At 51.4% G+C, this 27,666-nt stretch overlaps 6 protein-coding genes across 6 annotated transcripts; 5 read left to right on the top strand and 1 right to left on the bottom strand.

The window, feature by feature from the left end:
• Positions 1-546: 546 nt before the first annotated feature.
• VTJ83DRAFT_5171 (uncharacterized protein) lies at positions 547-2,013 on the top strand (the record flags this gene model as incomplete). Its single annotated transcript, XM_071011742.1, has 2 exons — positions 547-858; positions 943-2,013. 2 exons carry the CDS (start codon positions 547-549, stop codon positions 2,011-2,013), a joined length of 1,383 nt encoding a protein of 460 aa, XP_070866621.1.
• Positions 2,014-14,307: 12,294 nt separating this feature from the next.
• Positions 14,308-17,071, top strand: VTJ83DRAFT_5172 (uncharacterized protein; the record flags this gene model as incomplete). Its single annotated transcript, XM_071011743.1, has 3 exons — positions 14,308-15,069; positions 15,240-16,946; positions 17,003-17,071. 3 exons carry the CDS (start codon positions 14,308-14,310, stop codon positions 17,069-17,071), a joined length of 2,538 nt encoding a protein of 845 aa, XP_070866622.1.
• A 74-nt stretch (positions 17,072-17,145) lies between these two features.
• Positions 17,146-17,753, top strand: VTJ83DRAFT_5173 (uncharacterized protein; the record flags this gene model as incomplete). The annotated part of the gene is made up of 3 exons (XM_071011744.1): positions 17,146-17,295; positions 17,363-17,506; positions 17,742-17,753. 3 exons carry the CDS (start codon positions 17,146-17,148, stop codon positions 17,751-17,753), a joined length of 306 nt encoding a protein of 101 aa, XP_070866623.1.
• A 1,036-nt stretch (positions 17,754-18,789) lies between these two features.
• Positions 18,790-19,074, top strand: VTJ83DRAFT_5174 (uncharacterized protein; the record flags this gene model as incomplete). The annotated part of the gene is made up of 1 exon (XM_071011745.1): positions 18,790-19,074. One exon carries the CDS (start codon positions 18,790-18,792, stop codon positions 19,072-19,074), a length of 285 nt encoding a protein of 94 aa, XP_070866624.1.
• A 408-nt stretch (positions 19,075-19,482) lies between these two features.
• On the bottom strand, positions 19,483-20,313 carry VTJ83DRAFT_5175 (uncharacterized protein; the record flags this gene model as incomplete). The annotated part of the gene is made up of 1 exon (XM_071011746.1): positions 19,483-20,313. The coding sequence occupies one exon, from the start codon at positions 20,311-20,313 to the stop codon at positions 19,483-19,485; it is 831 nt and encodes a 276-aa protein (XP_070866625.1).
• Positions 20,314-25,842: 5,529 nt separating this feature from the next.
• On the top strand, positions 25,843-26,733 carry VTJ83DRAFT_5176 (uncharacterized protein; the record flags this gene model as incomplete). The annotated part of the gene is made up of 1 exon (XM_071011747.1): positions 25,843-26,733. One exon carries the CDS (start codon positions 25,843-25,845, stop codon positions 26,731-26,733), a length of 891 nt encoding a protein of 296 aa, XP_070866626.1.
• Between the last annotated feature and the right edge of the window lie 933 nt (positions 26,734-27,666).

Below are 27,666 nucleotides of genomic sequence, written 5' to 3' on the forward strand. Positions count from 1 at the left end.
CCTGAACCTCGATGTGGCTGGTGACGGAAGGTATCCATGGATGTGGCCCGTGCCCCCCCAGGCCATCTCGCATACCTGCCTTAGCGGTAGGGACTGTTTGGCTGCAGCCTGTCAGAATCTCTGCAGCGATGGGCAGAGTGGATCCCATGCATCCCGGTCCCGCTCTGGCTTGGTCGGGGAGAGCTCTAGCTCGCTTTGGGTTCCCAACGTGTTGAGGACAATCCCACGTCCAGAAAAATTCCCCCAACCTGGGCTGTATCACCGCATCACCATCCTCCGGCCTCCGATCTCCGGGTCTGCCTTCTCTTTTTTTTTTGCCTTCCTCGGACAGCACCGCGTGGTTTGAACGCCTCGTCTTTCTCCCATTCCGTCTTGCATTGCGCCGTCGTGAGGGTTTCTTCTCCTCGTCCCCCACATAGATACCCTTAACCCGCATCCCGCATCGGCTCGAGCGCCCTTGGTTTCTTTTCCCGCGCTCAACACTTTTTCTCCCGCCTTCCTGCTTCCACCACCTCCCACAAGCCACCACAGACCACCCAACCCACAATGCTCGCCCCGATCGTCAGGAGGCAAGTCCTCCAGCATGCCCGCCTCGCCCGCGTTGCCCTCCCCAGCCTCACGAGGTGGTACGCCTCGTTCCCCCCGCACACCATCGTCAAGATGCCGGCCCTCTCGCCCACCATGACGGCCGGCAACATCGGCGCGTGGCAGAAGAAGCCCGGCGACCTCATCTCCCCCGGCGAGGTCCTCGTCGAGATCGAGACCGACAAGGCTCAGATGGACTTTGAGTTCCAAGAAGAGGGCGTGCTGGCCAAGATCCTGACCGAGACTGGCGAGAAGGACGTCGCCGTTGGCAATGTAAGTTGCGCCATTTCCCCACAACCCCCTTCCCGTGTCCACCGGAGCTCCTGCAAGGGCTAACCCGGCTTCTTCTCTCGACAGCCAATCGCCGTCCTGGTGGAGGAGGGTACCGACATCAGCGCTTTCGAGGGATTCACGCTCCAGGACGCCGGCGCCGGTGCGGCTCCGGCCCCCGCCCCCGCGAAGGAGGCCCCCAAGGCGGCCGAGTCCGCCCCGGCCTCGACACCCGCCCCGGCCCCCGAGCCCGAGCAGACGGGCCCCGCCGGCAAGCTTGAGCCCGCTCTCGACCGCGAGCCCAACGTCTCGGCCCTGGCCAAGCGTCTCGCCGTCGAGCTGGGCGTGCCGCTGAAGGGCCTCAAGGGCACCGGCCCCGGCGGCCGCATCACCGAGGAGGACGTCAAGAAGGCCGCCTCGGCCCCGGCTCCCGCCGCCGCCGCCGCCTCGGGCGCTCTCTACGAGGACATCCCCATCAGCAACATGCGCAAGACCATCGCCACCCGCCTCAAGGAGTCCATGGCCGAGAACCCGCACTACTTTGTCTCGGCGACCCTCTCCGTGTCCAAGCTGCTCAAGCTGCGCGAGGCGCTCAACAGCACGTCGGAGGGCAAGTACAAGCTCTCGGTCAACGACTTCCTCATCAAGGCCATGGCCGTGGCCTCGACCAAGGTGCCCGCCGTCAACAGCTCGTGGCGCGACGGCGTCATCCGCCAGTTCAACACGGTCGACGTGTCGGTCGCCGTCGCCACCCCGACCGGCCTCATCACGCCGATCGTCAAGGGCGTCGAGGGCAAGGGCCTCGCCGCCATCTCGGCCGCCGTCAAGGAGCTCGCCAAGAAGGCCCGCGACGGCAAGCTCAAGCCCGAGGAGTACCAGGGCGGCACCATCAGCATCTCCAACATGGGCATGAACCCGGCCGTCGAGCGCTTCACGGCCGTCATCAACCCGCCCCAGGCGGCCATCCTGGCCGTCGGCACCACCAAGAAGGTGGCGGTGCCCGTCGAGAACGAGGACGGCACCACCGGCGTCGAGTGGGACGACCAGATTGTGGTCACGGGCAGCTTCGACCACAAGGTGGTTGACGGCGCCGTTGGCGCCGAGTGGATGAAGGAGCTGAAGAAGGTGGTTGAGAACCCGCTCGAGCTGCTTCTCTAAACAAAATGTTTGCTTTTTGCGGAGTTTTTGTGCAACAGGCAAGCAGGCGGAGGGGGAAAGGCAGGCATCGGGTTTTCTTTTTAGGCAAGCAGGCCGGCGGCGGCAGCGGCGGCAGCAGCGGCAGCAGCAGCAGCAGCAGCAGAAGCAACACCAGCAGCATGGTTTAGGTAGACATCGGACAGGAGGGCGGGCCGGGAAACGTTTCGGGATTGCTCCGCCGGGCGCTATAGAGGGGGGAGGGACTCGGGATGTGGGAACACAGATCGATGACGACTGTGATGAGCTCTTGTCTTTTGGAACCATGGTAGGGAGGAGACATCGAGCCAAGGCAATGCCGCTGCCCCCGGTTAATCCATGATCTTGGTGCTGGCCATACAGGTTATTATTTTTTTCTCTCTTTTTCCTTTTCTTGTCGTTTGTACATGGCCATCATAGTAATTCTTTCCTGGGTGTGTTGTTATTGAGCATGGAGTTACGGTCATACGACGTCATGACTGCCAACGCGGAGTCTACGTGGAGGAGGTGGGTGGGAATGGGTTGACACATACATACAGAAAGACCATTCCAAGACCACGGCATAACACCATTCAATGGAGTTTCTAGCACCCAGCAACGCTTCGCCACGACTCTCTGGTCGAGAACCCGGGCCTGCACTTTTTCACAACGTCCTCGACGTCTCATCCACTTGTGGTTCTGGCAGGATGTCACTCTATGGACGCACTATTACTCCGTAGTACACACTAGGTGCATACCTTGGATCGTGGAACCACGTACCCGTAGCCAGCCAATGACATGACAAAAAAAAAACAAACCCCCTCCTTGCTGTGTAGGTAGTTGGTGTGTGTGTACGCAGTACATACATAGCTCTGCGAATGATTCTCGGGCTTGGTTTTCAGACAGCATCGCATCAACAGCATACCCCACACCCTTTAGCGTCCACGAGGTCTCCTCGCCGCAAGGATACCTCAATCACCCCCGGTCTCTCTCTCTCTCTTTTTTTTTTTTTTTTTTCCGCCTCAGTATCTACTCGAGGTACTTACCCCTGAGGTGGCTGACGAGGTGAGGTGGCAAGTTTGAATCATGGAAGCAAACCTTTCCGTCTCCGGTCGGAGAAATCATCCGTAGCATCCCTGGGGCAACAACCGCGTGCACGTCCACGTCCACGTCCACGTCTACGTCCACGCCCACCTCCCTCCCGCCGTCCGCGTCGTTTGATGTCCTTCCTTCCCACCCTTCTTCCGGTCGCCGGCCCATCGCCCATCTGATCTTTGATCCCCGGCGCTTGACTAGGTAGGCCCCCCCCCTCAACGCAACCTCTCCCGCCGGAACAAGGCAGGACCATCGGTGCTACTAGTAACCTTGACTATCCTGACTTAAGGTGGGTCGGTAGGGACGGCGTACCCTAGTATGGACCCTAGGAATCTCTTCTTCACCGCCCTTAGTACCTTCCATTGTGCTTAAGCCTCGTTGGGGGCACAGGTTTCATCAAGAGGCTCAGGGCCCGGTTGTATGACCAGCCCGGCCGAGCGCCCCCTTGTGATGCTAGCCGGAGATGCAGGAGAGTGCTTTTTTTTCTTTCTTTCTTTCTTTCTTTCCTTCTTTCTTTTTGTGATGGCCCGGACCTGTAAGAGTGTATATAGCGGAAAGGAGTGGTTGGAAGCTGTTGTTTAAAGGAAGAAAATAATTATTTGATGTGCCTCTCCTGGAGGCTCCTTATATACACGATAGATGCCTAGAATAGCGGTCTAAGCAGGCAGAATGCCTGCTGGGGTTTAGGACCAGGGTATAAGTCCCTATAAATCCTGTTATACACCCCTTAGTTGTTTATAATCAGTAAGCAACTACTATAATAGGATCCTAAAAATTAAAGAAAAGAGAAAAATACCGTTGTAGCTTTTACGTCCTTTTTAACGGGGTAGTTAGGAGTTCAATCCCTTTATAGTATACTATAAGCTGTTTTAAACTTCGGGACGGGCTGTATCTAGTAATTTAAAGTCTTTATAATTAGTTAACTTTTTAAACCTTTAAAAGGTTGATTTAAAGGTTAATAAAGTAAATTATTCTTCTTCTAGAAATATTAATAATAATCCGGTCGACTATAATATTTTAAAACTATAATAATAAAAGCTATCTTTTTAATTATTATAACTATAGAAATAGCTTCCCTAGATACTATATCGATTTCTAGCTTTATTAGTTTTTTTAATATTAAAAGTATATTACTAAGCAGCCTAATAAACTAGGTTGCTAATTCTTATTATTTAGAGTATATTTTTAATCGTTTAAAACTATTCTTTTTACCCTCTAATTATAAAGGAGTAACCAATTAATTTTTATCGTAATTATTTATAGTTTTTTTAAATATATTATAATAGTCGTCTAACTTCTTATACTACTAAGAGTAGTAGAAAGCCTATTAACGCGGATAATAATACTAATTTATTTATAAAGTCGCCTTCTAATAACGTTATAATATCCCTTAATAATAATTAAAATACTATAGTTACGCTACGTAAAAGCAAGGTTAACCCTGTTAAGCTTTTACTCCTTAAGCTTCTGCGAAGGCTTAAAGACGGTTGTAGGATTCTCGGTCGACGGATCAAGCTTTATATAGATTGTTTTAAATTAGTTTTAAAGTATAGTAACGGCTTATATTTGTCGGTTATAGGTTAAACTTATTATTATCGTTGTAAAACGGCGATGTTTTATAGACTTAAGTAAAACTTTTATTTTATTATTTTAAAGTTTTAAACAGCTATTGTAATAACTAGTATTATATTTTTAGCTAATCCATTTAATCGTATATTAATCCTTTATTATTAGCGTTTACTACTGTTTAATATATATAATATAAGTAAACTAACGGTTTTAAAAATATAAATTTATTATTTTAAAGACCTGATCTATAGGTTCTGATAAGTATATAGATTATTAATTGTATACGTTATATATATAAGGACCTAGAGGCCGGTATTATTAAAGGTTAGTAGCCGGAGTCTTTTCCGGCTCTAAGGGAGAGTTTAAGGACTTTGCTTCTTTATATTGCTAACAGCGTTCTAACGTTGCTTACCCTAGTTTAGCCCGGTCCTTCTACGTTATCCAGTACTTATAAACGTTCTTTAACGATAACTTTTATTCTTCCTAGCCCGGCTAATAAAAAGAAGAAGAAGGATAAGTTTCCTTTTACTAAGAAGACTAAGGATAAAGGTAAAAGTAAAGCGGTAAAGAAGGATAATAATAAGGATAAAGAGGAGGAGTTTTTAAAGCGTTTTCTGGTTAATATAAAGGCTAAGGAGGATATTAAAGTAAAGGAGAAGGAGGTAGAGGCTTAGAAAACGCGTCTATACATCGAGTTAAAGAAGCGTAGGTTGGATATTTAGGTTATCGGTTTATTATATTAGTTTCTAACGCTCCGCGCCTTTATTATAAAGTATCTAGGAATAAGTCCTATTAATTAACCCTTTGTTCTAAGTTACCCTCTAGATCCTATACTAGCTTAATAATATTTTAAAGGTTAAAGAGCTTCCGAAAATACTTAAAACGCTATCGTAACGGATTCTTTATTAATCCGTTAACTAGTATTTATACTATTTAAAGGTATTTAATACTAAAAGTACCTTTTTTAACCTACTCTTTTACCTATATATTATAGATATCGATATACTTTAAAGAGGTATTTATCTGTATTCTATCTTTAACTACTAGTCTAATTGCGTTAGTATTATTATAGTAGATTACTTATAGTTTTCCGAGGTTTAAAGCAATATCCTTAAAAAGGCGTTATAGTACTATAGTTTCCTTAGCAGTACTTATAAATACTATTAGTTTAGCTTCTATAGATAAAGTAGTACCTATCAACTGCTTTATAGCTTTTTATATAATTATACCCCCGAAAAGTATTATTATATAGCTTTAGGTAGACCTTTAAGTATTAAAGTAATCGGTAAATAATACGTCTCTTATAATAAAGAGTATTTACGATTCGGTTTCCTTACTAATATATATAATCCTTAGATACCTTGTTTCGTACAAGTAATAAACTATCTAATACGCTGTAAGGATATACTAGCGTAACGGATTTATTAAAAAATAAGATAGCTTTAATACAGTAAAAGCTATATCTAGGCGAATTATAATAGTTGTATAAAGTATCGAACTAATAAGCTTTTAGAAAAGCTTGATTGTATCGTTTAAAGCGGTCCCTTTATATTTAATAAGATTGCTAGAGGGAAGTAAAATATAAGGCGTATAAACTATAAGGTTAATATCGAACCTCTTAGCTACCCTTTCGATATATTAGTTATAGATTAAAAATACTCGGCGCTTCAAACGGTCCTTAATAATTCTTACGTTTAGAAACTACTTCGCCTCTCCCTTTTTATAAAGCTTATATTTAACTTTAAAAGCATTTATAATACGGTTTACTTTATCCGTATAGTTTTAATAGAAGAAGATAAGATAGTCGTTAATATAGAATTCGATAGTAACCTTATATTAATTGTTATAGAAAAGGCAAGGCTTTTTTTTAAAGCCTTTAAAGCTTCGTTTACGTAAAGTAAAGAAGAACTTTTAGTATTAGAGGAGAGATAACTCTCGGAGTCTATAAAGGGCTTATAGAAGTTAAATATACTTCTCTAGCTATTTATATCCTTCCGGAAGCTTACAGTATACTAATGCTTTTAGAAGAGTATTTAAGAATACCAATTTAATATTAAATTAATAAACTTTAAGGTTAAAGTATATAGCGATTATTATTATAAAGCGAAATATATAAGTAGCAAGGGTAGCAGCGTAGGTCGTTTTAAAGGTACTCTAGCGTTATAGATCGCCTTTAATATAAATATATACTTTTACTTTCTCGATATAACTATATTCGTTAAACTTATATATCAATACCTATTTAAAAGGTAAAGAATGTCTTTTAGCTTTTGCGTAGTAAATAATATATTAAGTCTTCCGGTTAACAAGATTCCTAATCATTTTATTATAAACTTCTAGGAATAGGTATTTAAACTTATAGTTTTTAATATTTTAAAAGCATTAAGGTACCTTAATATTAGCTAGTTCTAAGAAATATATTTTCGGTATCTTATAAGTAGTATCTAAGCGTTTTAAAAACCTCTAGTTTACAGCCGCCGCTACTATATAATAAATAGTATAAGTTTAAGGGCTGTTACCTTTATAAATAGAATTGTTTAGGAAAAAGGTTGTATAGAAGCTTTTTTAATGTCTTTAATTCGACAGATATATATTATGGTCTCGATATATCCTAAATATAAATCCGATAAGTCTATACTTATCGTCATTATCTTTATTTTTAGGCCTCTAACCTTTCTGCTATATATTTTAATATACAGTAAGCCTATATACCTTCCTAACGTATTTACGTTTAATATAGGCTAGATTAGGGTTTTATCTTTCTGTAGTCTACTGTTTTATTATAATATCTATAGTATAATAAACGTTTTATAACGGTTTATAAATACTATCTGCCGGCTATAAAAGCTCCTTTTTAACTATAAGGAATCCTATAGTATTATTATCGTAAGGGCCTAATAAAGGCGTATTAAGCTTTACAGTTCTATTAGTGGGATATTAATGTTCAGCTATTATACCTTTACGATAAATATTATTAGTATAAAGTTTAATATTTATAACCCTGCTAAGTCCTATATAAGGCAGTAAAGGACTAATAGATAGCTTTAGAGTTAGGAGTCTAGTTATAGGCGATCCTACTTTTAATAGTTTAATAAAAGTATCCGCAGGAGGTATACTCTTTACCTACACTCCTACCCCTAAGTTCTAACCCTCTAGCCGGTTAAAACTCGTCTTTAGCCTTTTAGAAAATACTAAGTATTTTAGATTTTCAGGGTTAATATTATCAGGCTCTTTTACTATACTAACGTCCCGGTACTCTATATTAGACTTAAATAGCTTTATAATATTCTTTATAATTTAAAACGGTTGTAGGGATATATATTCTTTACTAGGTTTATAAAAAAGCTTCTTATTAAAGATTATATTCTGTGTAATAATAACCCTTTTAAGCTAAGGAATTTAAATCCGGTAGATGTTAGTTGTCTAGTACCTAATTAGGTAACCGATATAAGCTTTCTTAATTATTTTAAATAGCTTCCGGTAAGTATTTGCCTTTCGTTATTTATTAAATAGGTATACTTAGTATCCGTATACGTATAGGTTACTAAGGTAAGGCTTTAGATCTTACGTACGATTATCTATAAATTCGGGTTAGTATTAATAAAAGTATTGCTAAAACTACGAGTATAGTTTCTCGTTTAGTAATTTCTAGTCGTTACACTATAAAAGTATAATATTAATCAGCTAGGCGGCTACTTTTATAGTTTTTAGCTATAGGTTGTAAAGTAAGCGGGCTCCGAAAAGTATAGTAAGCCCTCTTTTAATAATCTTACGTCCTATATACTTAGATCCTTCGTTAGCTTCCGAGGTATAGGTTAAAGTAAGTTTAAGATCGATCCTTAAGTTCTAAATCTAGATTTTATAATCTATATACTTTTTAATATCGATAATATTAGTATTATTATTTTACTGGATTTTGTAAACTTTAAGGCTAAACTGTATATTAACTTATAATATAGTATCTTTAATCTATCTAGCTACAGTATATAGCGACTTGGTTATTAGAGTTTTTACGATTATTCTCCTACTCTATTCGTCTCTAATTATAAAAAGCTATTTTAAACCGTTAAACCTAGGATTAAACTTAAAGAAGTCCTAAGTAATCCTTTAGAAGGGTTTTATAGCATAGTTCTTAAAGGGTCGGCGTAAGATGATTCGAGTAGCGTATACCCGTATATAACTTTTATATTCCTTTCTTAGAATACTATTTACTTTGTACTAAACTCCTTTAGCTACAGAGACGAGTCTTTATATTACTTTGGGCTCTACGTATCTTACGCGTAGGTACTATAAGCGCTTCGTATCCTTTCTCTTAGGAAGTAGCTTTTTCGATCGGGCGGTTAAATAGGTCTTAATAGCGGCGAGAGATATAGTTATAGTATACTTAAGCAAAGGAACCTGTAAGTAAATAAAACGAACGTTATATTCGAGGAATATTAAATTATATTTACGAATTAACTGTTTTATAATTAGACTACGCTTTATAGGGCTATAATAAAGGGTTCTATCCTACCCCTAATATTAGAGGCCTGCCCGTTTAAAAGCTACCTTTAATATAATATTAATATAGAATCCGTTAATAAAGACTATATTTTCCAAAATTAGGTCCTTAGTATTAGAACCTTTATTACTGTTTAGTATATTTTTAAACCTTTATCGTTTATAAGCTTATATTTAGAAAAAGGTTATACTAGCCTTTATATAGTTATCTGGGTTATCGACTTTGTATTAGGATCCAGGCTTAAATCGTAACTTATTATTAACGATGTAGACTGCTTTATAGTTATTTAGAAGGATAGAGTTGTACAACGGGTAATAGTTAGTAACAAACGTAGTATAGATGTCGGAGGGAAGCTGAATTTTTATCTACAGGTTGTAAAGGATTATTACTTTGACGAGAGGCCTCGAAAAGTCTTTATTATTATTGGGTTTCAATTTAACTCCGACCGAACTAGAAAAGAGTTCTTCGCTGCCCGGTTCTAATAATAAGCGTAGTGCTCTAGAACTAAGGAGTCTTATCCTTTAAGCTTATAATTCGTTTTTAAAGTCCGTTTATTAAGGCTTTATAAAGTTGTTAAAGATATATTAGCGTAGACTCTAGGATATTATACTGCTTCTTTTGCTTTTACTAGTTATAGTAGCTTTAAGATTAAAGTATTTGATCAGTATTTAAAAGTATCGTTTAAGGATTTTATATAGACAGTTATAATACACCTTTAGTATTCGGTTTACTTTCCTATTTTAATTATTAGACTAGTTGTAGCCTCGGTTACTGTCTTTTCTACTATTATTCCTGCCTTTTCTTTGTTTATAGCTACCTTTTAACCTAAAAAGCTTGCCTTTACTATTACCGTTATTTTTCTTATCAGACCCTTATTTTAATAAGTTTTATTAGTTAGATAATTATCTATATCCTTCAAAAGTAATATAAATATATAGTAAAAAGTATACCCTAGCTCTAGTCTAAAGGAGAAATTAGTATAGCTAGTCTATATATACCTTTATAGTTTCCTTAAAGTTGCTTTAAATAACTCTGTAAGCTAAAAATATATATTTAGTATAGGCCTATCCTAAAGTGATATACTTCTAAATAATATTTAGGAAAACTATAATAGTTAGAAGACCGATTATATCGGTAACTCCGTAATACTTGTAACGGAAGTCTATAAGCTATTTAAAAGGGTTTATAGCTGTTTCGGCTCTATTAAAGATATTAAGGAAGGTTTTATAAAACGCCTCTATCCTTATCGTTTAAATAGGAATAATTTAGGTTTCTAGAATATATAAAAGGTTATAGTAGATCTATAGCTGTTTTATCGATATAAAAAGGTTAAAGGTATTTTTAAGTAAATCCTTTCAAACGGTATTAAGGATAAAGTAATATATTACGTTATAAGCTTTCTTCTAGTTATTTAAATTGTTTTATAGAGTCTTTAGAAAGTATTAGAGAAGGTTTTACTTATATATATAGTTTATATCAGACTTAAAGGGTTCTTTTAGTTTCTTTAGTTTAAGGCCCCTTTCCTTCGGATTAGCGTTCTACTAGTTCTAAAGCTTTTATTAATATTAAATTCTAAGCTGCTTTTAAACCTTTAAATAGATATCTATATAAAATAGCTTTTAATTATTATTAAGAATCTTTAGAACCGTTTTAACGTTTACTTCTAATCTACAAATCTATTATACATTATAAGTATAAGCTTCGTTTTAAATATAATCGAACTATCGTCTCTAGTTATAAAAGGTCTTTAACTGGACGATGCTAAGAGTATAATCCTTAAAGACTAAGTCTATTTTGCTAAGGAAGGTGTTTTAACAGTTAGCGACGGGTTTTAAAAGAAAGAGGAGAAATTAAACGAGCTAAGCGCTTTAAAGATTAATTTAAAGGCTTATAATAAGAAGGGGAGGTTCTCTTTCTGCGTAGCAGGAAGGTACCGGGCTTATAACTGTAATAGCCCGGACCTGTAAGAGTATATACGGCGGAAAGGAGTGGTTAGAAGCTGTTGTTTAAAGGAAGAAAACAACTATCTGATATGCCTCTCCTGGAGGCTCCTTATATATACGATTGATGCCCAGAATGGCGGTCTAAGCAGGCAGAATGCCTGCTGGGGTTCAGGACCAGGGTATAAGTCCCCATAGATCCTGTCACACTTTTTTTTTTTCCTTTTTCTTTTGTTCATTCTTTTTGTGTATCTTTAGTTTTTCTGGAACATGCAAGGCTCTTTTCGCATCTCTAAAAGATGGTGAGCCAGAGGCAGTGAGAAAAGGATAAGGTGCCTAGTGCCTAGGGCAGGAGGACAAGATATTTCGGGGCGTAGGTTGTTCCTCACAATTCGGTGCCCTCTCCATAGAGGTACTCTTTTGGCTCCGTACTTTAGTCCCTATGTACTATATGTAACTCCAGGATACCTATCTCGATAGGTATCTACGGTAGGCAGGTACTTGAGATACCGACTCCGTCTCGCCCCCCGTCTCTCTCTCTCCTAGCCGTCGTTGCAAGCCTAAGACCGGGGGCAAGGGGGTCAAGGCCTCATCGGTCTGCATTGCATACAGATCTGGCGAAGGGGGCCCGGGAGGGAGGGTGGCTTCTGGTTCTTTGTTCCTATGACCGACGGACTATTGGGCTGTCTAGGATTGGACCGTCCTCGCCCGCCAGTGGCGGGATGCGCTGGGCTTGGTCCCTCGGAGATGCGGGCATGCTACACCGTAAGCAGGGTGATGACGAGTCCCGCTCGCTTCCATCGGAGCGCGCCCGGGTGGGTGTGGGCGTCAGACGTTTCGTGCGCAGGCAAGGCTACGTCTTGCGTACGTCTTGTGTGCATTGCAAGCTGAACGTATGTACGTAGGTGCTGTCGGCGGTGGGGCCGGGGGAAAGAGTCCTTGAATCGAGTAAGACGTTCAGACTTCGCCGGGGCAGCAGATGGAAGCCAGAGAAGTCTCGGGTCCTTGATACACCGACAAATGGCTGATCCATGTTTGGCTTCCGTTCCCTGGCGTAGACGCTGTGCCATTTCCCGTAGGGCCGGGTCGCGGGCGGAGATAAAAAAAAAGGCGCTGGCGCGCCATCTTGCTTGGCGCCATGGCACGGCAGAGAAACAAGACGTGTCGGGATTGCGCAGGTGCCGCAGAAGAAAGCTGAAGAAGTGCAGGATACACAGTATGTCTTACTTGCCCTTCCCTCTCCCCGTCAGAACAACCCAGGCCACACAGCACCTAGCTTCCGAAGGCGTGGATAGGAGAAGCCGAAGAAGTGCAACACATGTCTTACTTGTCCTTTGGTCGTCGTCCTCGGTGAGCTTCGTCCCGTCGAGCGAAGTGACCGAGCACGCGTCCATCCCCGCCATGAAAAACACCTCATGTTCGATTCTCATGACGCTGCCCGAGAGCCAGCCCAGGGGCGCAGGCAGGCCCGGAGGGCCCCCGTGTGCATGCAGGCATCCCGGAACAAGCGGCAGGGACCCGTCAAGGACGACGGGCAGATGTTGGCCCCGCTGACGTTCCCGGGCGAGGAGGCTGTGGGTGGACAAGAGATGCCGGCCAGTGTTTGCTCGCGGCTCGAGGCTCGAGGTTTCAGCTGGACGGCAGGGTGGGAAATTGTTCCAGAGTACAAGCCAAAGAAGGCTGCCACCTTTGTGATTATTTTTGGCACCTCCATCTGGGCCGAGGCCGAGTCGTCCTCCGAACAAGACTAGAGCCGAGTCGGGGCGGGAGATCCGGCTGTGGTGGTTGGATAAATCGGGCCGCTGGCGACCTACCTACATGCGGTAATCACCGCATCTCTTTTTGATCGGTAGGGTAGGTTGGACACCTACGGCGGAACGTGGTAGGAGTGGCGTGGGCGTTTCTGTGCGTGCGTGTGTGGCCTGTTGCTGCCATCCGGATGTACTACAGCACAAGCACACGCATGCATGCATGGGCGGAGGACGGAGAGTGTCGGTGTTGGTGGTTTTGTTGGCGGAGCAGTTTTCTCTCTCTCCCTGGTCTCCGGTCTCTTCTCACTTTGCCTTCCAGTTGCTTCTTTTTTCCATTCTACGGTGCAGGCAGGTTTACAAGATCGCCCCCACACCCCCCCCCCCCCTGGCCCCCCTTCTCCCCCCAAAATACCCATCCCGTCAGTCCAAGCCAAACACCTCCATCGAACCCACTGCTCGAAACGGTTCTGCGAGCCCACTCGCTTCGTTGGGCCCGGAATTTTGCGTCCGATCTTTGGGCCCAAAACGGCAACTGTCGGTGATTCAATCTGACCCCCTCCCAAGTCCCCGCATTCCGCCCGAGATGCCGATCGCACGGTCGCTATCGTCGTAGGCAGGGTGCATCGAGGTTGCATGTCGAGGTGCATCCCGTGCTACAACATGCCGCCGCCAACGTCTCGAGACGAAAAGCCACAGCGCTGCCGAGGTTCGCAGCCAGTGGCGCCTTTTCTTTTCATTGAGTTGGGTTTAATTTTTTTTTCTTTTGTCGTCGGAATTGCGTGGAAGCATAAGGCGCTCGACAGGTGGTGACCGGTGACGCCAACCACCAGGGGGGGCGGGGAGGGGGTGACGAAGAGAAAAGAAAGTGGACGACGACGAGAGCTGAGGTGACGACAGTGTGAAGCGCAGCGAGGTGAGCAACAAGAAACACGTGGGCAAGTGGTGGCCGTGACGCGATGGCCGGGGGGAACCACGCTCTCTTTTTTTTTTTTCTCCTGCCGTCCGGGCCCTCACGGCAACTTCCATCCATCCATCCCTCCATCACGTTAACCTTAAGTTGATCACGTTACGGTACCTTACCCGTTCCTTCCTTCTTGCATTCCGGGTTGGGTAGGTTAGGTTCCAGGGGGGGGGGGGGGGGGGGGGGGTGCTTGCCCGGCCGATTAGCTTTCTGGCCCAGGTCCTTCCACATCCTCTTCCTTCGACCCAATCCCATCCTTCCCGCTTTTGTCCCTTTTGGTCCCAGGGTTTTTTTTCTCTTTTGGGAGGGTTTCTTTAGGTTTCTTTCTCTCCTTCTTTTTTTGTTTCCCTTCCCATCAACACCACACACGACCGGGCCCGCATCGTCTAACCGCGCTTCCTTGTCGAGGTCCCCATCGTCACCCCCCGTCCCGACCGGGGCCCCACCGGGACGTTGTAGCCAACGCCGTCCCGTGCGCCGGATATGGACGTGGACATGGTCGCCGATGCTGCTGCGCTGCCGCCCGCGCCCGCAACCGCGCCCGCGCCAGCTCCAGCCACGGCTCCAACTCCCACGCCCATCCCAACCCCCATCTCGACGGCACCCCCTTCGACCGTCGGCAGCCCGGCCGCCCCCAAACTCTCGGAGCCAAGGCGCCGCAACCGCCCGGCCCTGTCCTGTATCCAGTGCCGGACCCGTAAGATCCGCTGCGACCGCAATGAGCCTTGCGCGAGCTGCATCAAGTCCAAGATCCTCAACTGCACCTACGAGGAGGCCCGGCGTCCCAAACCCCGCCTCTGGAGGCTTTCGCCGGCCCCGGTGGGGGTCCACCCGCCCGAGAGCTCACCATCGTCGACCGGCGAACGCCCTGGCAGCAACTCCACGTTTGCCTATCGCGATGCCCCCGGCTCCGCCTCCTGTGCTCCGACTTCCAGCCCGTCATGCTCCGTGCCGGGCAGCTCGCAGCTCGCCAGGGCCGCCGAGGTGCTCGCCGGGCTCAACCCGCGGTGCCTCTCCCAGCCGCAGCAGCTCCAGGACGCCGGCTCCGGGCCCACCACGCCCGTCGGTAACGCCACGGCGCTGGCCGAGCGAGTCCGCCAGCTGGAGCAACAGCTTGCCGAGGCCATGAAGCGAGTCGAGCTCGCCTCGTCGTCATCCCGGCCGGCCTGCGCCGCGGTGCCCCCCGAACAAGGACCCCACCACCGTGCCCCCAGGTCCCGCACCTCGGTCAACGGGGAAAACCTCGTAGGTCCCCTTTCCCGGCTCCTCCGCGCCGCCATGGCGTCTTACCTCGTGCAGGACGAAGCGTTGTCCCGGTATGGATGTGCTTCTCCGGGCGGGCGAGACCGGGCGTTGGTCGACCCAGCCTGACCGGACCCGGGGTCGGGAACCGTCCAAGCTGACCGCGCTAGCAGTTTCCCCTGATCGACGTCGTCGCCGAGCGCATTCGACGAGATACAAAGTCCGACGCTTTCCTGCTTTGGCAGAGATGTAGAGACCTGAGCAGGTCAACAATGTCCCATCGGACGTCCGTATCAGCCCCGTTCCGGGTCGGCGACGCTATGCCTCCGAGGGAAACCGTCCTTCGCCTGGTAGACGCCTATTTCAGGACCTTTGAAGGCGTGTATAGGATCCTGCACAGACCCACGTTCTGGCAGGCATTTGACAGATGCTGGGACAACTCCGACCCCGACCCGGCGTTCGTGGTGCAGCTCCAGCTTTGCATGGCCATTGGCACGCGGTTCCGGAAAGACGCGGCGGCCTTGCGACCCTTGGCGGCACGGTGGATTTTGGAAGCCCGCATTTGGATGGCCACGTCCTCCGAGAAGCACGTAGCCAGCGTTTCTGGCTTGCAGACCATGTGCCTGCTCCATCTGGCGAGGGAGACGTGCGGCGTGGGAGGCGATCTGTCGTGGGTAAAGGCGGGGTCCTTGCTGCGCGCCGCCATGTACCTCGGCTTGCACCGAGACCCCGAGACGCGGCCGGGCATGTCCATGTCCGCGTTGGAGGTGGAGATGAGGAGGCGGCTGTGGGCGACCGTGCTGGAGATTGTGCTCCAGTCCAGCCTCGACACAGGCGCGCCGCCTCTCGTGTCCTTGGACGACTTCGACACGCGGCCCCCTTCGAATTACGACGACGATCAGCTCGTACAAGATGCCAAAGGTGCGCCAGCCCCGCGCCCCTCTCACGGCTTCACCCAGACCACCGTGCAAATCGCCCTCCTCCGGTCCTTGCCGATGCGCCTAGCCATCGCCCAGTACTTGAACCACTTCGGCACGGCGCCCACGGTCGAAGAGACGCTTAGGTGGAACGCCGAGTTGACGGGCGCGTGTCGCGCGCTATCGTCCGCGTTGCAGCCGTTCTACGACCCTGCCGGCATCCTCCCAAAACGCCTCTCGCTGTTCCAGCTCCGCATGGCAGAGCACATGGTCCACCGCTTCTTCCTGGCGCTGAACTATCCGTGGTTGTGGTGTGCGCAGAAGGATTCGGCCTATGGCTTCGCCCGCAAGACGTGCGTCGAAACGTCGCTCAAGCTATACCGCGCCATTGCGACGGGGTCGCCGGCTGGCGAGTCGGGAATGGCGTGCCAGTCGGACGACTTTACGCGCCTTGCCACCTGCGGGTACGGGGCATTCCGGTCGGTGCCCACCCTCGCCGTGCTCATCATCTGCCTGGAGCTGTTGTGGCAGGGCCAAGCGGAGCCGTCGCTTGGACAGAGGGGAGGAATGTTTGCGCATCCGCGCGAGAGGGTCGCGTCGGAGGACGAGGCGGACATGGGGAGGCCTGTCAGCGGCGGTGCCGCGCCTCGGCAAGAGCTCATCGAAGCCGTGAGGTACTCGATAGGATGGGCCGAGAGGCGTATCAGGCACGGAGAGACAAATGTGAAGGTATACCTGTTGTTCTCGGCGCTGTTGTGTCAGGCGCAGGCGGTCCAGCGGGGATTGCCGGACCACGAGGTGGAGCAGGCCGTCATGGCTGCCGTCGCGGAGGAGCTCAATCGCTGCCTTGTGCTCCTGAGGGAGCTCGTGGAGAGAGATTACGACCGAACGAGCTTGGATGGGCCTTCTTCGTATCGCCGAGGCTATGCTGCTTTGCCCATGGAATGGGAGCCTGAAGACGGGGTACGTGCGCGTCGGTGGTTCGGAAATATCGGTGCTAACGGGCAATGTCTGCTTAGGCCAACCAACCACGCGGGTTCCACTCCATGTTCAACGTTTACGACGCTGATTTCTTCATTGGAACTTGAGACACCCCGGACCCCTGTTCTGCCCGCCATGTTTCAGGGCCTGGCGTGCTCCTGAAGACGCGGCCCGACACAGCATGACGAACGGGTCAGGTGGGAGCGATATCCGACACATGGACCATCAACTCGGCCCGATAGAAGCGGCGAGATCACGTTTCCTTCCAGGCATGGCCACCCTCGGGAGGCTCTTCGAGCTTGATTTCCCGATGCTTCTTTGCCAGGCTGGGGTAACTCAAATCTCTCATCTCTTGGACGGCATCATCCAGTTGACTAATGGGACAGAGAGTCCTCTAGAAGCACTCCCAAGCCAACTTCGCGTCGTTCAGAGACCCAAATCTTGAAACAAATCCGAAAGGAAAAGGTCAAGCAAGAGGCATGCCGCGGTTGAGGGGGTACACGAGGCGTCCGAAGCCTCCCAGGAATGACAACAGCTTCGAGGTAGGGCCGGATCTCTGGCGAGCATACCTTTTCAAGTCACCGAGCACCAGGGGAGTCCACGTTGTGGAGATTATATGTCTTTTCTTTTCTTTTCCTTTCCCGCCATTCCGCTTATCCTGCCACGCTGCGACGCCATTGCCCATCACCCAACACCTCCACCTCGAGCCCTTCGTGTCCCAGCCCTACAGGGCTGTGTCACATCCCATATAGGTCAAGCGCTAATGAAATCGTGCAGGCCACCTGCTGAAGCGAAGGAACGGCCGAGGGCCGTAGGCCAATCCTGTTAGCGCCCGAATCCGAGTGGTGGGGCTCGAAGCGGCAAGACGGGACCCCAGCTCTCATGGACGCGTTATGCCGACGGCGTCGACGTTGCATTTGATAGCTGGCCCAGCTCCTCATTCTGTTCTTGCGCATTGATTGTCCATGGAGCGAATGCGCTGACATGGCAGGCAGATGGGCTAGGAGCTCATGAATCGGAGGAGATTCCTCCGACGCATGTACGTGTGCCCCGAGGGCCGAGCAAGAAAAGAACCGTTCGTCAGAGCGCCAGAGCGGGTGTTTGTCGGAATAACGACGACCGAGGAAGGCCGTATCACCCTCCATCATCATGACCGCTTCAGTTAGGCGCGTGGGTTTTCTGACGGCCTTGTCGGGGTCGAAATCACCACCGCTCTGAATTTGTCGATTCGCTGAATGCGCTTTGCCACCAATTTGCCATCGGGAAAAAGCAACACAAGCATCATGTAACGACTGGCTCTTGAAGCTCCTCGATCAGAGTCCACGAGGCTGCGCCGACGGGACATTGTAGACACCAAGCGCTCTAGGCCTCGGGCCGTCTCAGCTGCTATTCGTCGACATGGCCGGTCAGAGAGTCATCGTATCTCCGATGGAACAGAGGACCCTCGGAGGACCCTCGGAGGACTCTCACTGGCCAGAACGGCAAGCTGAATCTCACATTCCATGCCGTGTCAACACCAACGCCCGAAAAAGGATGAACATCATGATACTGGACAGGCTGTCAGCTCGGCGAAACATTCCTGCCGCGCGGACAGGGTGAACGGTGACTGCTGAGGCTTTAGAATCAAGTATAAAGGGACATCAACTCTGCCCTTGGCCACATCATCCATCACTAGCTCAAGCGCAACAACAGCTTTGAAACCAGCATCGTCAGCAGCGCCTCCTCCTCCTTCTTCTTTTTCACAGACGGTTCGCCGACCATAGTCACCACCCGACAAGCCAGCATTTCCAACGACCCCGAGTCTATCATCACCACCACCGACAAAATGAAGTTCTTCACCGTGCTCACTCTCGCCTCGGCCGCCTCGGCCTGGACCTTTGTCCACTCGGGTGGCAAGGTGGCCGATGGCACGGGCAACAAGAGCTGCACCAAGATTGACCACAAGAAGGGCCAGCAGTTCTCGTGGGACCGGGCCACCTTCTCCAGCTGCTGCATCAGGCTCTACTCCGACAGCTCCTGCACGGAAGCCAACCAGGTCGGCTATTCCTGCTCCGACTGGACGAAGACGGCGAGCCAAAACATCAATGGCTTCAGGGTCACCAGCTGCTAAGGCGGTGGATATCGGACGTGGACGGCCCAGATGAAGCTCGACGGGGGTTTGGGAGGAGCGGAACAGGAAGAGGCGAGCGGTGGAGGACCTACGTGGAGGATGGACGCGGTTTGGTTTGTGGAGGGAGCGGTAAGGGATGCTTTGGATTTGTACCACATCTTCTTCTTGATCAGGGTTCTGAGCGTGGTGGATCTTACAATACCTAGTCAACCTAGCTCGGGACCTAGGGGGCGTTGCACATCAGCACTTTTGTGCAGCCTGTTTCTTTGTTCTTTTTTGTCGGCTCAACAATCATTACACCGGCGCTTTCAACAACAAGCTCCGCTCGCTGCCCCCTTTTGACGTGTCCTTTGAAAGAGTAATTCACCAAAAAAACAAAACAACGTGATGGATTGGCCCTGGTCCCTCTCAGGCTTCCGCGACGGTGGGGTTTTCAGGCGGTTCCACGGGCCTTGTCCTCCTCCGGCTCCCAAACTCGTTGATGGGGAGCCTTTCTTGGTCGCTCAACATGTTGCTGCTTGTGTTGTTGTTATTGTTGTTGTTGCTGCTGGTGGTGGTGGTGGTGGTGGTGGTGACGCTGCTGCTAGTGTCGTCGCTGGCTGCTCCACCTCCGCCGTTGGCTCCGCCGTCGTCGCTGCCGCTGCCGCTCGTGGCGGCAGGCCTCGCCGTCGTCGTCCTGGCGGTGGCCTCGTCCGCGCCGTCGTCGGCCATCCTCTCGGGACCCGTCAGCCTCCCTGGACCTACGAGACCCTGCTCGCCGTCGCTGTCGCCGTCGCTGTCACCGTCGGCGTCACCGTCGCCGGTAAAAGTGCACCCCCTCGAAGAGCGCACGACGGCGGCGTGAATTGCCGCGCGCGGGTCGTAGACGGCGAGGGCGTAGGTTGGCGTGGGGTCCGGGGTGATGGTCCGGAGCAGCGGCGCGGGAGGCTGCCGGATCGCGAGGTCGGATGAAAGAGGGCTCCGGGGTTGTTGTTGTTGTTGTTGTTGTTGCCGAGGACAAGGATCGAGAGCGGCCCGGGGCGGCGGTGGGACCGTTTGCGGCGGGGCCGGAGGCTGGCTTGGGGCCGGGGTCAGAACCGGAGGTAGGAGGAGTAGCGGCGTCTGTGGGGATGCCGAGGCGGGCGAGCGCGCGGCGGTGGCGAGCGAGATGGGGAGGAGGAGGAGAATGAGGAGGAGGAGTGGGAATTGCGATGGTGGCGATGAGATGCAGGAGGGGAGGAGGGGGGGATGGTGGCGCATGTGCGTATATTAGTGTAGGTAGCCTAGGTGGGTAGGTAGGCAGGTATCAATCAATGTGGAGTCTGCCCTGGCATGACGCTTGGCGGTAGCGGAGGGTGGTTGGGTGGTATTATGGAGGTTGTACAGCCTGGGGTGGCACGGGATGCGGACAGGTGGTGAGTTTGTGTACAAGTGGTAATATGGGAAGTATGGGGTGAAGTTGTCGTGAGGCCACGTGATTTCGTGACATTCAGACACTCTGTGTACTGAGTAAGGTGCTGCGGTAGGTGGTACCTAGCCGGTGCTGGGTATGGTTTCAGGTAACGTTATTAGTTACTCCGTATGCGCCTTTGTTTACTGCGCTGCGACGGTCGGGTTATAGGTAATATATCCCTGCCCTGACGCGGTTCTGCTAGTATACAAAGAACCCTGGCCCTGGTTCGGCTGGGTCTAAACGTAACCGAATGTGTAAGTAAGTACGGGTACAAGTACCTTAGATGTTGGAGACAACGAACACCACGTAATTACAGCCTCGTCATCATGTTCATTTCTGTAGAAGCCAATGGTGCACGTATGTGGTGGTACTCTCGCCAGGTTCGATCTGGCCACCTTAGCTTAGCTTAGCAACGATGGACGGCGTCCGGTGTGTCAGATAGCGGCAATAAGCACAGCTCTTCTTGTTTTTCTCTTCCCTTTTCATTCCCAGTAGCGGCGCCATTCGTCCTGGGCCCGTCAAAGCTGGTCTTCCACCTGATCCACCTGGAGCTTCAGCCTCGCGGCGTCGTGGTTGAGCTGCGTCGCGTGGCTAAAGTCGGGCTGCATAGGAAGAGCGTGTTAGCCGGCCGCGCTGGCATCCTCCAAGAGGGGATAGAGAGAGAGAGAGAGAGAGGTGAGGTCCAAAGAATGCACCGCCACTTACCACGCCGCTCGGCCGCACCCACGTGTCGGCGTCGACCTGGTACCCTCCGTCCACGCCGGCCACCATGATGTTGTTGGACGCTTCGTTCGCCGCCACGCTCATGCACGTCACGGCCAGGGACTCTTGGAGCTGTACCTGCTGTCGAAGCTGGGTCGCCTGCTGCTGGGCTTGCGTCCTTTTTCTGTAGAGCTTGTGTTCCTTAGCCTTTTAAAAGCTCACTCACCTGCACCACGCCATGTCAGCATCGCTTTTTTGGAGGAATCCTGTTGGCGACGACAACAACGACGACAACGATGACGACGAGCGCCTTACCATTTGCCGGAGATGCTCGACGTTGCCCGACGCCGCTGCTTCAGCCCATATCCGGCGCATGCGATCCGAGTACAGCTGGCAGGTGAACCCCGACGGCGGCGCCTCCCGCAGCCATGGCCCCGACGCCGGCAAACGTGCCTCTCGGCGGCGGAGGGCTCTTGTTCAGCCGCCTGACCAGCTTTCCCGGGTCCGGCGGGCCCGATGTGGCCGCCTCCATCCCGCAGGCCGCGACCACCTAGAGGATCTCGGCCGTACCAGTCGGTTGCGGCCGGGGGTCGGGTGCTGGCGGGGGCAGCGCTGGGCGTGGTTGGCGAGCATGTCGGTCGGGTCCATCATGGCGAGGAGCATGTTGTTGATGGAGGACAAGCTGGTGCCGCTGCCCGAGAGACCCAAGGCGCTGCGGAAGTGGAGGCCGGTGATCGAGCCCGAGGCAGCGCACGCCCCGGGGGGCGGGAGCGGCTTCGTAGCCGTAGCTGTAGTTGGCCGGGTTCGGAGCTCTTGGGTGATTTCTTTGGCGGCCTTGTTTTCTTCTTGAGAAACTTGTGCCCTTGGTTTTCTCGTCGTCGTTGTCGTCGTCGTAGGAGGTTGTTGTTGGGTGATTCGTGTCGACGGGAGGATGGGTACAATACGTAGGAGCCAACGACGGGGATGACGAGGACGACGACGGCGATGATGGGAGATGACGGAAAAGGAAGAGAAGGGAGGAGCTAGAGGAGATATCTGCTTCTGCGGCGCAAGAGCTATCTATTGTAGAGTCCCCTTTCATGCGCTCTTCTTCAATGCTTCGCTCCCCTCCGCCTGCGATCTGCATACATGAACTATCGCGTATCACGTTCAGGCCCCGGAGTACTCCCTAGGTCTAGCGTCGGGCTTACTGGCAGGGCCACGTCGTCTCCTCTGAGCCTCGTTGCCTCTCTCCCACCCGGCTTCCAACAAATTCCCATCGAGAGCCTCCATCAGCGCGATGGCTCCGCTCGGTGGAACTGGTGACGACCGGACCCAATCGAGCCCCGGCATTTTCGGGGCCGTCCTGGGGACCGATATCTCCGCCGGCTCGCATTCCGGCCACTCGCATTCCCGTGGCCTGAGGCAGGTTGCTTGAGGATGCCTCGGGCAGGTGGGAGTAGACCATGGTTGGTGTCTTTAGCCTTGCCTTTCCGCGCCAAACCCTCCCTTGTGAGCTGTGTGTGTGTGCGTGTGTGTGTGTGTGTGTGTGTGTGTGTGTGTGTGTGTGTGTGTGTGTGTCATTCCGCCCTGGCGGCCGAGCAGGGGCCAAGGCAAGCTTGTCAACAAGGCTGGGCCAAGATCGGAAGCTTTCTGTCCGCATGCATACATATGCAAGCATGGTGCGGTGCGCTTTTCTTGGTCAAATAGAGATTTGGCATTTCATGTCGTTTTCTCTTTGTCGGTATGTATAGTATATGGTGTAAGTATCATGAACGCTTCAGCTCTTGCCCCCATGATACGATTTGTTCGTACGTAGCGTAGCGTACCTCATGGAGGTAGTGATTACATTCTAAGCCGCCTCGACCTGATTGACGAAGCCAATGCATGTTTCACGACTGCGCATCAGCCTGTCTCAAGTCAACAAAGAGGGACAAAAACAATTCAAGACAACAAGAAGAAGAACCGTTTCCTTCGTATGATGCAAAGCATCCATCGTTTCGCACCACGGCTTTGATCATGGGAATCTTGCCTCTCATCCATCGAGCATCCAAAGACGATGAGATGACTACATACGGAGTACCGTGTTGTCAGTCGTCAGGACAGGGTTTCACTCCCTACGCCAACCCCCCGCCCTTGCTGAACTTTCTGGGTTTGTCAGGGGCATTTCTTGTCCGTTCCACTTTCGTTCAGCAACATGTCCATGCATGTGTGGACGCTGTCGCCAGCATCTGTATGTGCACAGTACGTGGGATGTGGGAAGGCAAGGATTTCCACACTTCCCAAACTCTTCGTCGGTGAGCGTGCCATCTTCAACCTTGACTCCGACGTCTCCACTTGTTTGACGTCAGTTCAGGGGGACGCGACCTACTACATAGTACACGGGCCCCTGAATCCCCAACGTCCATCCATGGTTTTTCTAGGGGTAAGCCTACCGAATGGTAAGCTGCGCCCGCCGGCCCTTGGACCGGCGATCCTTGGGCCCGCAAGCCTTGGGCCTTGCTCAACCTCAAACCTGGTTGGTGACCGAGGGAGGAGGAGGAGGAGAAGGCGAAGACGAAGAAGAAGCAGGAAGAGGAGGAGGACGAGGACGAGGACGAGGAGGACGGAATGGAAGGGAAGGGAAGGGAAGGGAAGGGAAGGGAAGGGGAATGGCGGCCCTGGCAAGCTGAACCGGCTGGGCCGTGCTGTGCTGATGATGATCCCGGTGATGCGCAGAGATGAGTCCGTAGTACAGTATAGTATAATCCATTTCCTGGGGGGGGCGCGATGCATGTCTCAATAAATCCACGGTTGACCTGAGATCGCGAGACAAACAAGACGGAGCCGGTACCTACTTTCGTAGATCTGTGGAAGAATGACCAAAGGGGGGGGGGGGGGGGGAGCGCCCGCTGCCAGGGTCCCGTCAGGGCAGGTCAGGGTCAGGGTTCCGGCACAACAGGTGGCGGTTCCGCCAAGAAAACGTGACTGGTGCCGGGGTTCGGCCAGCTATTTTTGGCAGCGCGGGCCCCACTTCCGGCGACGCACCGGACCTGAATCGTGGGTTTGTTGGTTCGGAGCCCGGGCTTCCTCAAAAGCACCCATGGAACGGAACCTCGTCTCTGCCAGCGAAGCAGCAAGCGAACTCCTTTCTTTTTTTTTTTTTTTTTTTTCTTCTCTCTTGATCCCGCTCGTCGGCCGGGAGCGGGACGGAAGCGAACCAGCCTACTGCATATGTGCTTGTATGTACATAGGTACAATGTAGTAGACATACGTACATACGCTGCGACGATCGCTTCCAGGTGCACGCCATGTAAGTAACTAACTACTCGGTAAACCCACATACCCAAGGTCCAAGGTACCTTACCTAGCCTACCTAGGTAGGTAGCTACGTAGCTCCCATGGAACACACACAACACCGCTTATCACGGGACGTTGGCATCCATGTGTCGCAAAGAACCCCCCCTGCCCCTCTCCCGCGATGCCTCGTCTCGGCGACCACCCACCCACCTCCCAACACCGACATCCCCAGGGCAGTTAGCGTATGTACATACAAACATCCAATAGGTACCCACATACATACACACAAACACACACATACATACATACACTTACATGGTCGACATGTGTCCCATTTTATCCTCGCTCCATTTATCCGCTCAACCGTTAACGGTGCGAACCTTGGGTTACTTGCCGGATTCGTCCATGAGGCCAACGTCTGGATAATATTGGGATACCACCGGGCGCTGGTTTGGCTGTTTTGGCTGCGTTCCTCTCTCCCTGCCCACCCCCCCTCCCTGGCTCACAGAGGGCGATCGATTCCTCGCGGCCTCTGTCTGCGATGGTTCTGGCTGTGGCTTTGGCTCTGCCCATTCCAGACCCGCCTGTGGTCGCGTCCTTGTGTTTCTTCTTGGGCAGCCGAAAATGACACAGCAACCGGGAGTGTCACCCCCCCCGCCCCGTTTCGGAATCTGTCTTACCATGCCGGCCCACCACCCCAATCCAACCCGTCTTCGCGGAGTCCCCGCCGTGCCGAGCATGTGGTTATCCTGGTTCCAGGAGATTAGGTCCCCCCCCCCCCCCCCCCCCCCCCTCCCCCCGTCGCTACGGCGTAACTACATCCCAGGGAAAATCTCGTTGTTGACGTGCGTCAAACGTGACCCGCAGGCCGCGCGCCCGGAAGGGTCCCAAGGCTTCGCTTTGCTTGCTCGTCCTTCCACATCCAAGGCCGCCATCCAGGGTTGTCCGACTTCCCCGGATCCACTGGATCCCAGGTCCCGTCCATGTTGCATCGCCAGAAAAAAGTGCTGCCCTCGTTGGGAAAGGCGCTGCATAAACGATTGCAACGCCTGCGACAAGCCCGTCCCTCGCGGCCCTCCAGCCCCAACGCCACCGGCAAGCCAAGAGCAGAAGCTCTCCCTGGCGCTCCGCCGACCCTCCTGGACCGGGTTCCGGCCGCGACAGGGCGTTTCACTCATAAAAGCCCCGGCCAGCGCTCCCGTGCGGCTCTGGCATTTGGACAAGAGAACCCGCGCGCGGTCCCGTTTGGCAGTCCCGGCATCCATCCCGATCCCTTGGCGCACGCACGCAACCACCTGTAAAAAGACCACCACCACCACCACCACCACCACCAGCGTTGACGCCGCCGCCGTTGGTCACGATCGATAGCCGCAGCCATGGACGTCCGGACGTTGCTCCTCCTCGCCGCCGCCGCGGCCTCCGGGTCGTGCTCTCCCGTCCTGCCCGACACCCTCCGGGGACCGCCGCCGACCCGCCCGAGCCCCATCCCCCGCGAAGCCCTCAACCTCATCCAGCTGCCCCCCAACACCCCCGTCAGCCAACCGCCCTCGCCCGCCGCGGGATGCACCACGACCATGTCCGCGGCGCCCGCCGGCTACCCGTGCTCCTGGGACGGCACCACCACCATCTACCCTTCCACCACCACCGTGTACCACGCCGTCAACTGCAACGGCTGCCAGCACGTCCGCGTCATCGCCGAGTGGTACCACTGCCCCAACATGCGCATCAACGGCACCTCGTGGGCCAACACCCCGACCACCTACCACAGCACCATCTGCCAGCCCTCGCTGTCCGCGAGGGCCGCCCGGCCGACCGAGGTCGACGCCTTGGCAACCCCCACCGCCAACGCCGCCGCCAACGCCGCCGCCGACGCCGACCACGACCCCAACCAGCCAACCCGCGCCGGCACCGGCGCCGTCATCCCGAGCCAGCCGACCGCGACCGCCACCGCCGCCACCGCCGCCACCGCCGACGCGCAGGCGCAGGGGCAGGGGCAGCCGCAGCCGCACGAGGCGCTCAGGCTCGCCCGCGAGGCCGCGCCCCAGGCGGCGACGGCCTGCCCGACCACGCTCGTCGTCCAGCCGCCGCGCTCCGCCGGCCGGACGGCCACGAGCTACTCGTCCTGGACGACCAGCACGCTCCAGGTCCCCTGCGGCGGGTGCGACCTGTTTGTGAGCACGGCCCTGGCGGGGTACGGCCCGCCCGCGACGTTTGAGACAACGACCACGTTGCCTGTGGGGACAGTGACGGCGTATGCTTGCCAATGAGGACGCTGGGCCGAGAAGAGAAAGAAGGGAAAAGCGGAAAGGGGGTTAACCGTTGTGCGGGGTGGGTGGGATGGGTACGCAGTATGGGGCAACGCATTGACTTGGATGTCGTTGTCATCAAAGAAATTTCTTTTATTTTTACTCTTTTTTTTTTTTCGTCGGATGGGCTTGATTGTTGGTGGGTGTATGATACCTGGGATGGGAAATGCGCACGACCTGTGAACCTGTGTTCTGTGTGGTTAGAGAAAGGGAGGGCGGCTTACGATGCATGATTCAAACTACCCCTAGTATGCATGCAATTTATTTATTTTTCGACGTTTCTTTTTTATTGTATTTTTTTTCAGTTATTGGTTGTGACTGACACAATATGTACCTTGTCTCATCATCCATCATCTCTCCTCCCCTTTCCCCTCCCCCCCATCTCACAAGCCGCCTCTCCACAGCGAGGATCCATCAATTAATAGACATCAGGAAACGCATCGTCCACATCTGCCCGTGCGGATCCTAGCGGCTGCGTAGGTGGCTACAATTCCTCGTCATCCAACGCCTATTATGAAGTAGACCCTCGGCACCCGTCAGCGGCTCCGATTCTTCGTCTGCCTTGGCGGTTCGACCATAGTATCGCCCACGGCTCGTTTATGGACGTTGGATCACGAGTCGGTACCGCGTAGCCCAGGGCCCATCGCCATCAAGGACATAGAAATGATATTGTTACAGAACAAGTCATGATGAAGGCTTGGTTCTATGTCATGCATCCGCATTACTATCAAGATAATTCCATGTCGAGGTCCACGTGGCATTGATATTGATGGCGCTTCTGCGAACGGAGCTCGCGTGGATTCGATCCCGATGACCGGTGGTCAGCGAACCTCTACAAGTATATGTGCTCTGCATAGTATACATGCATACTTGTAATTATACCCTGCGTCTGCG

The sequence above is a fragment of the Remersonia thermophila genome, chromosome 4, assembly GCF_042764415.1.
Source record: "Remersonia thermophila strain ATCC 22073 chromosome 4, whole genome shotgun sequence".
Taxonomy (NCBI): Eukaryota; Fungi; Ascomycota; class Sordariomycetes; order Sordariales; family Chaetomiaceae; genus Remersonia; species Remersonia thermophila.